Source organism: Silurus aristotelis (genome assembly GCF_946808225.1).
Source record: "Silurus aristotelis genome assembly, chromosome: 10".
Taxonomy (NCBI): domain Eukaryota; kingdom Metazoa; phylum Chordata; class Actinopteri; order Siluriformes; family Siluridae; genus Silurus; species Silurus aristotelis.
This window is the reverse complement of record NC_139583.1, coordinates 1,666,608-1,679,107: the sequence shown is the minus strand read 5'-3', so window position 1 is coordinate 1,679,107 and position 12,500 is coordinate 1,666,608. Positions and strand designations below refer to the sequence as shown.

General features: G+C 41.7%; 1 protein-coding gene and 1 long non-coding RNA gene across 7 annotated transcripts in view; one reads left to right on the top strand and one right to left on the bottom strand.

Moving 5' to 3' along the window:
* Positions 1-12,500, top strand: part of myo5aa (myosin VAa) — a 52,450-nt gene that overhangs the window by 27,212 nt on the left and 12,738 nt on the right. For all 6 annotated transcript variants that reach the window (XM_083552190.1, XM_083552189.1, XM_083552188.1 and 3 more), the window contains exons 15-28: positions 2,087-2,245; positions 2,734-2,831; positions 3,046-3,132; positions 3,223-3,331; positions 3,539-3,750; positions 3,836-3,992; positions 5,021-5,260; positions 6,012-6,260; positions 6,397-6,490; positions 7,439-7,587; positions 7,704-7,817; positions 8,959-9,099; positions 9,275-9,331; positions 9,509-9,718. In XM_083552190.1, the coding sequence (XP_083408316.1) occupies positions 2,087-2,245; positions 2,734-2,831; positions 3,046-3,132; positions 3,223-3,331; positions 3,539-3,750; positions 3,836-3,992; positions 5,021-5,260; positions 6,012-6,260; positions 6,397-6,490; positions 7,439-7,587; positions 7,704-7,817; positions 8,959-9,099; positions 9,275-9,331; positions 9,509-9,718 (2,076 nt within the window). The remainder of the gene's footprint in view (positions 1-2,086; positions 2,246-2,733; positions 2,832-3,045; positions 3,133-3,222; positions 3,332-3,538; positions 3,751-3,835; positions 3,993-5,020; positions 5,261-6,011; positions 6,261-6,396; positions 6,491-7,438; positions 7,588-7,703; positions 7,818-8,958; positions 9,100-9,274; positions 9,332-9,508; positions 9,719-12,500) is intronic.
* The window catches only part of LOC310732222, a 6,038-nt gene continuing 2,873 nt past the window's right edge, over positions 9,336-12,500 (bottom strand). The window contains exon 3 of the long non-coding RNA XR_014535402.1: positions 9,336-9,370. This is a non-coding gene — a long non-coding RNA (uncharacterized lncRNA). The remainder of the gene's footprint in view (positions 9,371-12,500) is intronic.

Genomic DNA, 12,500 nt, shown 5'->3' with positions numbered 1-12,500 from the left:
CCCCTTAGACATTACCCTCAGACATTACCCTCAGACATTACCTCAGACATTACCACAGACATTACCTCAGACTGCCCCTAAACTATCTCAGACATTACCTCAGGCATTACCACAGACATTACCCCCAGACATTACCACAGACATTACCACTGACATTACCTCAGACTGCCCCTAATTTGGCCAAAATGTTATTTTACACATTAACTCAAATTGCCCATAAACTCCCTTAATTACATTTGACTTCCACTACCTCACACACTGCCTCAGACATTCCCTCAGACTGCCCCGAAACTAACTCGGACATTACCCTCAGACATTACCCTCAGACATTACCACAGACATTACCACAGACATTACCTCAGACTGCCCCTAAACTACCTCAGGCATTACCTCAGGCATTACCACAGACATTACCACAGACATTACCACAGACATTACCACAGACATTACCACAGACATTACCCTCAGACATTACCTCAGACATTACCTCAGACATTACCTCAGACTGCCCCTAAACTATCTCAGACATTACCACAGACATTACCTCAGGCATTACCCCCAGACATTACCACAGACATTACCACAGACATTACCTCAGACTGCCCCTAAACTATCTCAGACATTACCACAGACATTACCACAGACATTACCCCCAGACATTACCCCCAGACATTACCCCCAGACATTACCCCCAGACATTACCCCCAGACATTACCCCCAGACATTACCTCAGACATTACCTCAGACATTACCTCAGACATTACCTCAGACATTACCTCAGACATTACCTCAGACATTACCACAGACATTACCCCCAGACATTACCCCCAGACATTACCCCCAGACATTACCCCCAGACATTACCCCAGACTGGCTCCTACCTGCCTAAAATGTTATTTCACACATTACCTTAAAATGCCCACAAACTACCTGAAACATAACCTCAGACATTTGCTCTATACTACCGCTAATACTGATTCAGACATCGCCAGACTGACTTTTAACTTCCACACACATCCCCTCAGTCTGATTATAGTCTGGTACATTCTCAGATTCTTCCTCTTACTCCATTATACTCTCCTCATACACTTATTTACTTTTCCATTACACTCCATTATACTTCCTCATGCTCCCTCATGCTCTCCTGTTACAAAAAATATAAAATGATAGAACTATTTATGAGTAAATATATAAAAAGTGTAAGAGGTTATCCTGGTGCGTGTGTGTGTGTGTGTGTGTGTGTGTGTGTGTGTGTGTGTGTGTGTGTGTGAGTGTGAGAGAGAGATGGTGAGGTGGTGTGTAATGCTGTTCTGCTTGTATATATCTCTTGAGTGTCTCTGCTGCTGCATGGTGCTAAGCTTGTTACCTCTGATGATAAACGAGCGTGGAGCAAGCTGCAGCTTTATATCCTCCTTTACGATGCTGAAGCTTCTCCATTTCACTTCTCACTAAATCACCACAAAATTGTTAGAGCTCAAGCCTGAAATCTGATGCACCTTCAGTTTAATTTCTAATCAGCAGCTGGTGAGGAATCATTTCATTTCCTTTATGCACTATTTGGCCAAATGTATTGGGATACTTGACTTGTCCACCTGTATGTGGTTCTTCTCCAAACTCTGCACAAAGTCAGAGGCACACAATTGTGCATGAAATTTTCACTTGAACTAGGAGACCCAAACCCGTTCCAGCATGACTATGCTCCTAAAGCCAGCTCCATGAAGATCTGCTTTACATAGGATGGAGTGGAAGATCTTCGGCTGTAGAGCTCCAGTCCTATTAAACTCCTTTAAGATGAATGTGAACGCTGACTGCACCCCAGGCTTCCTCACCTTCTCACCTACTTCACCACCTGCCTTTACTAACACTCTTATAGCTGAATGAGTACAAATCTCTACAAAATCTAGTGAAACATCTTCCCAGAAGAGTGAAGCTCATTATAACTGCAAATGGAGATTAATGTGGAATGAGATGTTTAAAAAGCACATATGAATCTAATGTTCAGGTGTCCACAAACTTTTGTCCATATAGTGTATATTTGACAAAAAACAATCTGGTGTTCTTACACTGTGTCGGGTCTGTTTAACAGTTCGACCTGCTGGTGGAGCTCTTCCAGGATGAGAATAAAGTGACAAGTCCAACAGGAATTGTTCCTGCCCCCGGGGGGCGCACTCGCCTCAGCGTCAAACCCAACAAGGGCAAACCGTACCAGGCCAGCAAGGAGCACAAGAAAACCGTGGGCCTACAGGTGGGCCTCCAAAATATAACAACAATAATAATAATAATAATAATAATTATAATAATAATAATAGTAATTATAATAATTATTCATGTATTATGCAAATTAATATATAAAATATGCATTATATAAAATATATAAAATATATAAAAACTGGATGGATGGATGGATGGATGGATGGATGGATAGATATTTATCACATTTGTGCTGAATAAAATTACTGGAATTAAATCAATAATGAATAGAAATGTCAGTAATAATTTTTTTTTTTATAAGTTATTTAACTTTTTAAAATTGTTTATCAATTGTTTAGAATAAATTATTTATTCATTTTACTAATAAATATGAATCTAATTAATAAAGAATGAGGTATAATTCACAGTTTAGTGAGCAGTTCCTCTGTACAGTAGTTATTTCTTACCCTGTGTGTGTTTATTTGATTATATCTTGTGTGTGTGTGTGTGTGTGTGTGTGTGTGTGTGTTTTGTCCTGTGCAGTTCCGTAACTCTCTCCAGCTGCTGATGGAGACCCTGAACGCCACGACACCACACTACGTCCGCTGCATCAAACCCAACGACTACAAATTGGCCTTCACGTAAGGAGCGTAACTCCTTCATAAGCAGACCTCAGGGAGGCGAAAGAATTGGCGTTAGACGTGTTTGTGATCATTAATATATCAATAATGTGCAGTTTTTATATCAAGATCAGGTGCTGGGGTTATTTATTTACACAAATTTGCTTATTTTGTTTATTCTTCACTGATTTGAGGTTAGAACTTTGAGACATTATTAATAAAGATTATTTTCCAGGTTTGACCCGAAGCGGGCGGTGCAGCAGCTGAGGGCGTGTGGAGTCCTCGAGACCATCCGCATCTCCGCGGCAGGATTTCCATCCAGGTACAAACTCAAATCAGCTTCTTTAATTGCGGTATACAGAAGAGGAACCACAAACATGAAGCAGATACGTTGTGTGCGTGTTGTTTTCAGGTGGACCTATCAGGAGTTCTTCAGCCGTTATCGTGTGTTGATGAAGCAGAAGGACGTTCTGGCTGATAAGAAAATGACCTGCAGGAATGTTTTGGAGAAACTGGTGCAGGTGAAAAATTATCCACACACTGTACATCTGTCTCATACGCTCTGATACGCCTCCTTACCTTCTCATTATTCATAACACTTACTTGTACATTCCAGTTCTTCATCATGCGCTTTAATACGCTTTAATACTCTCAAACGTCCCCAGATGCTCTAATACTCCCCCAATACTTATTCTAACTCTTATATGATTTGACTTGTTCCCCTACAGGACCAGGATAAGTACCAGTTTGGAAAGACCAAGATCTTTTTCCGAGCAGGTCAGGTGGCGTACCTGGAGAAACTCCGGGCCGATAAACTGCGAGCCGCCTGCATTCGCATCCAGAAAACCATCCGCTGCTGGCTGGAGCGCAAGAAGTACCTGCGCATGAAACAAGCTGCCGTGGTCATTCAGAGATACGTCCGTGGATACCAGGCCCGATGGTGAGGAACCGAAACTATCAGATGGAGAAACTTAAGGATGGATGGATAAAGGGATGAGCTGAAAGCTTCTTTTTGTTGTTTTCAGCCTGGCGAAGTTTCTGCGCCGAACCCGAGCCGCCATCGTCATCCAGAAGTACCAGCGCATGTACATACAGAAAACCAGCTACAGGCGCAAACGCAACGCCGCCCTCGCCATGCAGTGTATCCTCAGAGCGTACATGGCCCGGCAGCAGTACAAAGCGGTACACACACACACACACACACATACATACACATATACACACATAATACATACACATATATACACACACACACACACACACACACACACACACACACATACACATACACACACACATACATACACATATATATATACACACACACACATATACACACACACACACATATACACACACACACACACACACACACACACACATACGAATACATACACATATACACACATACGCACGCACACACACATACATAAACATATACATATACATATATGCACACACGCACACATACATACATACACATACACACACACACACACACACACATACGAATACATACACATATACACATATACACACATACACACGCACACACACACATACATAAACATATACATATACATATATGCACACACGCACACATACATACATACACATACACACACAAACACACACACATATACATAAACATATACACACACATACACACTCATATGCACACACACATACAAACACATACACACACATACACACAAATATACACACACACACACACATACACATTTATACACACATATACACACACATACATATACACACACATTTGTTTGTTTATTTATTATTTGGAGAACCATGATTTATTTATTTGTATTATTATTTGTTTATTTGTAACGTGATTGGTGAGTGTTTATGATGATACAGTGAGAGGTTAAAGGTCATGTAATCAGCGAGTGTGACACTTTATATCTCTCCTACTGACGGACAGCAGCAGCTGCTTTCCTGCTTTCCTCAGTGTCCAGTCTCTCGTCTGTGTATTAGTGTGATATATTCAGAGTTCAGCACTTCAGTAGAGGAAGAAACCGTGTGTGTGTGTGTGTGTGTGTGAGTGTGTGTGTGAGTGTGTGTGTGTGTGTGAGTGTGTGTGTATTCTGTACAAGATGAACCGACAGAAGGTTTGAAAAAAAATAACTGGACAGCTTTGTGTTGATGTAATTCTTTGTTTCACGAAAAATGTTGTTTTCTTTTCCCAGCTGCTGCGTGAACACAAAGCCATCATCATCCAGAAGATGGTGCGCGGCTGGTTGGCGCGTCGGTGGTATAAGCGTTCTCTGGAGGCGCTGGTCTACCTGCAGTGCTGCCTGCGGCGCATGAGGGCCAAGCGCGAGCTCAAGAAGCTGAAGATCGAGGCGAGGTCCGTGGAGCATTACAAAAAACTCAACATCGGCATGGAGAACAAGATCATGCAGCTGCAGCGTAAAGTCGATGAGCAGGTAACACACACCTGACCTCTGTACCATAATGAGCTTCTCTGCTGATGTGTGAGACGAGTACAGGGAGGGGTTTACACACACCTACATCAGTCTTAATCCTAAATTAATTATAGGCCAGTCCTAATCCAGACGTACTGTATTCTACACATGTCTTAGTCTAGAATTAATTTTAGACCAATCTTAATCCTGAGTTAAATTTGAATCAACTATAATTCATTAATATTTCTAGACCAGTCATAAAGTATAATTACTTCTAGACCAGACCTAATCAAGAATTAATTTTAGATTAGTCCCAAATTAGACTTAAATCTAAAGCACATTTTAAAATGTTTGATTATAGAGTTATCTACATCTTAATCTTATCTGATCAACATCTCATTCTAGATCAATTGTGATGAACTAGTTTAGAAATCATTCTATATCAAATATATCTATATAAATAAATCTAAATAAATCTTGATTCATACTTGCTTTTAGACTATTTTAATTTAGTTTAAATATCTTTAATCTGGAATAAATTCTAGACCTGATTGTTACTTAGATTGAATCCAGACATAATTTTAGAACAGTCTAAATCTTGATCTCATTCGAGACACGATCTTTGACCAGTCCTAATCTAGACCTAAATCGAAATCAGTCAGTCTTAATCCAGACTATATTCTAATTCAATCCAATTTAGATCTGATCGTGAAACTCTAATTGTATGAACCTCACATAAATGTTTAGATGTTGTGCATGTTCCTTGCTGTAGCATAAGGAGAACCGTGTTCTGGGCGAGCGTCTGAGCGGGTTGGAGCATGCCCACGCCAACGAGAGCGAGCGTCTGCGAAAGGACCTGACTCGCTTACGCGGCGTGGAGGAGGAGGCGAAGAACAACGCTAACAGAGTCACCACGCTGCAAGAGGAGCTGGAGAAACTGCGCAAAGATCTGCAGATCACGCAGAAGGAGAAGAAGGCCATCGAGGACTGGGCAAAGACCTACCAGGATGAGATGGAGAAGGTACGAGTGTGTGTTTTTGTTGTTGTAATAATTATACAGTGTAGTCTCGTATTTATCATTATCATGACTCTTGATCGTGTATGTGTGTGTGTGTGTGTGTGTGTGTGTGTGTGTGTGTGTGTGTGTGTGTGTGTAGATGATCTCTGAGTTAAAGGAACAGAATGATCTTTTGAAGAATGAGAAGAATGACCTGAACCGTCTGATCCAGGAACAGAGCCAACAATGGACAGGTACTGATCCGGGCCTAATCTCATCTCAATCCAGTCCTAACCCCTTCTTAATCTCTTTGTAATCTCATTCTAAGATTGTTCTCAATCTGGTCTCAACCTTATTTTAATCTTTTCCTAAAGCCATCTTAATCCGGTTCTAACCTCATCTTAATCCTGTCCAAACCGCAATTTAAATCCGGTTCTGACCCTATCTTAATCGGGTTCTAATCTTAATCTGGTTCTAAACCTGTCTTAATCTGCTTTTAACCTCATCTCAATCCATTTCTAATCTCATTCTAATCTGGTTCTAACCCTATCTTTATCCCTATCCTAAACCACTCCTAATCTGGTACTGCACTCTGGTCCTGTTTTGGTTCTGAACCCTTCTAATACCAATCCTAATCCAGTCCTAATCCAGTAGTAACTTTACCCTAATATGATCCTAACTGGATCCATAGGTAATCCTAATCTGATCTCTACATGGTTTGAACCTGCTCATAACCCAGTCTAATCCAATCCTATGTCAATCATAATCCCGTCCAATTAGAGTTTGAATCAAGATTGTTGTATAATCCAGATTTAATCTGGATTTAATGTGTATTTTATCCAGATGTGAATAGAATCCAGTCATTTACTCAGTAATAATATCTTCATTCATCCATGTGTGAGCCTTTCTCACTTTATCTTAATCCCATTTTTAATTCAGTCATTTCTGGTCCTCGGCATGTCCTGATCTGGTCCTCGGCATGTCCTGATCTGGTCCTCGGCATGTCCTGATCTGGTCCTCGGCATGTCCTGATCTGGTCCTCGGCATGTCCTGATCTGGTCCTAGATGGATCTTAACCCAAAATCTAATCAGTACTTATTGTATTCCAGTTAATCCTGTCTTAATCCACACCAAAACCCCAGTCCTGACACCAGACCTAACCGTGTGTGTGTGTGTGTGTGTGTGTGTGTGTGTGTGTACAGAAAAGTTGCAGAGGTCTCTGAAGGAGGAAACATCTCAGCTGGAAAGCGATCTAAACGAGGAAAGATCTCGATATCAGAACCTCCTCACAGAGCACCTGAGACTGGAGGAGAAATACGACGACCTCAAAGAAGAGATCTCGCTCAGCTTGGTGAACACACACACACACACACACACACACACACACACACACACACACACACAGTTCTGTATACACATTAGTTTGTTGCATGAGTATACACAATGTAACACACTCGCGTCTTTCAGAACGTCCCCAAACCGGGCCACAGGAGAACCGACTCCACACACAGCAGCAACGAGTCTGAATACACCTACAACTCTGAGTTTACTGAGGCTGAGGAGGGAGCACGAGGAGCTGAGGTGACGTCACCAGATTTTACATCACTTCCTGTTTTACAGATCGCTAGCAATCATTTATTCCTGTAATAATCTGTTTCTAACCACATCCTGATTCAATCTTAATCTGGTCCTAACCACATCCTAATCTGGTCCTAATCCAGTTCTAACCACATTCTAATTATGTACCAACCCCAATCCCAGCCTATTCCCATTCTAGATCCCCATCCTAATCTTGACCTAACATTCCTGAGTCCTAATCTGGTCCTTAATTAATCTGGTCCAATCACATCTTGATCTGATCCTAATCTGATTTTAAACACTAGCCATTATTTCCTCTGATACTCCTGCTCATCCTAATCCACTCTTAACCTCATACCAATTCAGTCCCAACCCTCGAATTCTAACCCTGATCCGGTTTTAACCACATTCTGTTCTATAGATACACACACTGTAGGGACAAAAGTTGACCTGACCATAATATTGCTAAGATGTTCCTCTAGATTGTGTGGAGATTAATTCAGACACAAGGGTGTTAGTAAAGTCAGGTGCTGATGTAGGTGAGATGAGGATGGCTGGGGTGCAGTCATTCAGTAGTTCAGTAGGGTTGGAGCTCTATAGCAGGAGATCTTCAGCTCCAACCCATGTAAAGCAGATGTTCATGGGGCCGGGGCAGTGTCATGCTGAAACAGGTTTTGGGTCTCCTAGTTCAAGTGAAAAGAAAATGTCATGCTCCTGCATCCAAAGACGTCTGATACAATTATGTGTCTCCAACATTGGGGGACTGTCTCCAACATATGGCCGGAAAGCCAGGTGTCCTAATACTTTTGGTGATATAGTGTAGATAGATAGATAGATAGATAGATAGATAGATAGATAGATAGATAGATAGATAGATAGATAGACAGACAGACAGACAGACAGACAGACAGACAGACAGATAGAGAGATAGATAGATAGATAGATAGATAGATAGATAGATAGATAGATTCTACAAGAAACCAGAATTACCCACAATCGAAATGATGCATGGCGCCCTCTGCTGGACCCCAGAAGCAACACAAGTTCAAATAAAGAAAATAACAACAAAAAAAGTAAAAGTATTTTGTGTGTGTGTGTGTGTGTGTGTGTGTGTGTGTGTGTGTGTGTGTGTGTGTGTGTTTAGGATGTGACCAAAGGAGCAGCGTTGGACATGGCTTTGTTCCTGAAGCTGCAGAAGCGAGTGACTGAGCTGGAGCAGGAGAAACAGGGCCTGCAGAATGAACTGGACCGAAAAGATGAACAGTTTCAGCGGGCTAGAGCCAGGGTATACACACACACACACACACACACACACACACACACACACACAGCAGTATACACCATTATATACAGTAACACAGTGTAGTGTCATTGTCATTAGTGATTTTAGTGTTATTGGTGTCATCAGTGTTAATACATGAAAGTAGATTTTATAGGAATGTTTCATATGTCATTTGCAGGATGATGAAGAGCATAAAAAGGCTCGCGGTGCTGAGTTGGAGTACGAATCTCTTAAGGTATACACACACACACACACACACACACACACACACACACTGGCATTTCTACTGTAGCTGCATCCTTCCTTTTTCTACACACATCACACACACATGCTCAAGAGATATATATATATATATATATATATATATATATATATATATATATATATATATATATAAAATGTGTGTGTTCAGCGTCAGGAGCTGGAGTCGGAGAATAAGAAACTGAGACACAACCTGAGTGAGATGCATCAGACTTTGGCAGGAAAAGACGGCTCCACGTCAGCCTACAAGGTCCTGATGGAGCAGCTAAACTCCACCAACGAGGAGCTGGAGGTCCGGAAGGAGGAGGTGCTCATCCTGCGCTCGCAACTCGTCAGCCAGAAAGAAGCCATGCAGCATAAGGTGACACACACACACAAGCGCGCGCGCGTCTCCAGTTTGATTTTATTCCGTCTCTGGGTTGCCAGATTCTCCATGTAGGGTATCACCTAACGTGGAATCTTTCCCGTCCTTAGTACACGTTATCTTCTGCCACTCTGAAATAAAGTGCATTCCTCAGCTCGATCTGCTGCAGATCAGCTTTACTGTGAAGCACGTTAACACTTTCACAATGTTCGGTCAAAAGATCTTACATTGCTGGTGCTCGTCTCATGAATGAGTGTCTGTTTGGCCTGAAAATGCTTTCACACTGCGGGTTTTTCCAAACCAGCGCACGTCTAACCCTTCAACTTGCCGTCCAATCAGAGAGCAGGTTTAGAAAGTCGCACTGAACATACAGTGAGGAAAATAAGTATTTGAACACCCTGCTATTTTGCAAGTTCTCCCACTTAGAAATCATGGAGGGGTCTGAAATTGTCATCGTAGGTGCATGTCCACTGTGAGAGACATAATCTAAAAAAAAAAATCCAGAAATCACAATGTATGATTTTTAAACTATTTATTTGTATGATACAGCTGCAAATAAGTATTTGAACACCTGTCTATCAGCTAGAATTCTGACCCTCAAAGACCTGTTAGTCTGCCTTTAAAATCTCCACCTCCACTACATTTATTATCCTAAATTACATGCACCTGTTTGAGGTCGTTAGCTGCATAAAGACACCTGTCCACCCCATACAATCAGTAAGAATCCAACTACTAACATGGCCAAGACCAATGAGCTGTCCAAAGACACTAGAGACAAAATTGTACACATCCACAAGGCTGGAAAGGGCTACGGGGAAATTGCCAAGCAGCTTGGTGAAAAAAGGGTCCACTGTTGGAGCAATCATTAGAAAATGGAAGAAGCTAAACATGACTGTCAATCTCCCTCGGACTGGGGCTCCATGCAAGATCTCACCTCGTGGGGTCTCAATAATCCTAAGGAAGGTGAGAAATCAGCCCAGAACTACACGGGAGGAGCTGGTCAATGACCTGAAAAGAGCTGGGACCACCGTTTCCAAGGTTACTGTTGGTAATACACTAAGACGTCATGGTTTGAAATCATGCATGGCACGGAAGGTTCCCCTGCTTAAACCAGCACATGTCCAGGCACGTCTTAAGTTTGCCAATGACCATTTGGATGATCCAGAGGAGTCATGGGAGAAAGTCATGTGGTCAGATGAGACCAAAATAGAACTTTTGGGTCATAATTCCACTTAACGTGTTTGGAGGAAGAAGAATGATGAGTACCATCCCAAGAACACCATTCCTACTGTGAAGCATGGGGGTGGTAGCATAATGCTTTGGTGGTGTTTTTCTGCACATTGGACAGGGCGACTGCACTGTATTAAGGAGAGGATGACCGGGGCCATGTATTGCGAGATTTTGGGGAACAACCTCCTTCCCTCAGTTAGAGCATTGAAGATGGGTCGAGGCTGGGTCTTCCAACATGACAATGACCCGAAGCACACAGCCCGGATAACCAAGGAGTGGCTCTGTAGGAAGCATATCAAGGTTCTGGCATGGCCTAGCCAGTCTCCAGACCTAAACCCAATAGAGAATCTTTGGAGGGAGCTCAAACTTCGTGTTTCTCAGCGACAGGCCAGAAACCTGACTGATCTAGAGAAGATCTGTGTGGAGGAGTGGGCCAAAATCCCTCCTGCAGTGTGTGCAAACCTGGTGAAAAACTACAGGAAACGTTTGACCTCTGTAATTGCAAACAAAGGCTACTGTACCAAATATTAACATTGACTTTCTCAGGTGTTCAAATATTTATTTGCAGCTGTATCAAACAAATAAATAGTTTAAAAATCATACATTGTGATTTCTAGATTTTTTTTTAGATTATGTCTCTCACAGTGGACATGCACCTACGATGACAATTTCAGACCCCTCCATGATTTCTAAGTGGGAGAACTTGCAAAATAGCAGGGTGTTCAAATACTTATTTTCCTCACTGTATATGAGCAAATTTCTGATGTTCTTCTAAAACTGGAGCAGCATTAAATTCACATCCGCTCCTCAAATGCTCAGTTTTCTTTTGCCTTCGAAGGGTAGCTAGGACTGGCAGGTTGCTATGGTTACGGTGTAAACCAGCTGCGTTTTTGGTGGAAGTGCGCTCCAGCTAGGCTTTTAACTAGGAACAAAAATTCATCAAGTGTGAAAGCAGAATGATTCAGTGCTCGTTGTGAGTTTTGACGTGTCTTTCTCTTTCTTTCTTTTTCATGTTTCTTTCTTTTTCTCTATCCTGTTACACTCCATAAAGGATGAGAAGGTACTGTGATTACTGTCATTTGTGTCATTGGAGTCATTACTGACAATGTCATTAGTGTCACTAATGTCATTAGTAACTGTCATTAGCATTATTGATGTCTTTAGTGTTGCCATTGGTGACTTTTGTCATTGGTGATATTGATGCCGTTGATGTCAGTGATGTCATTATGGACTTTGTCATTGATGTCATTGCAGTCATTAGTGTCACTAATGTCATTAGTAGTCATCATTGGTGACATTTATGCCACTAGTGTCACAATGTTATTAGTGACTGTCATTCTTGTCATAGATCTCATTGGTGTCATTAGCATCATTGGTGTCGTTAGTCATTGATGTCATCAGTGACTTTAGTGTCATTAGTGCTGTCATTCGTGACTTTTGTCATTGATGACACTGATGTCTTTAGTGGCTTTGATGTCTTGGATTCCTTAGTGTCATTAGTGTCATTCCTTTCATTACAGACTTTGATATCATTAGTGTCATCAATATT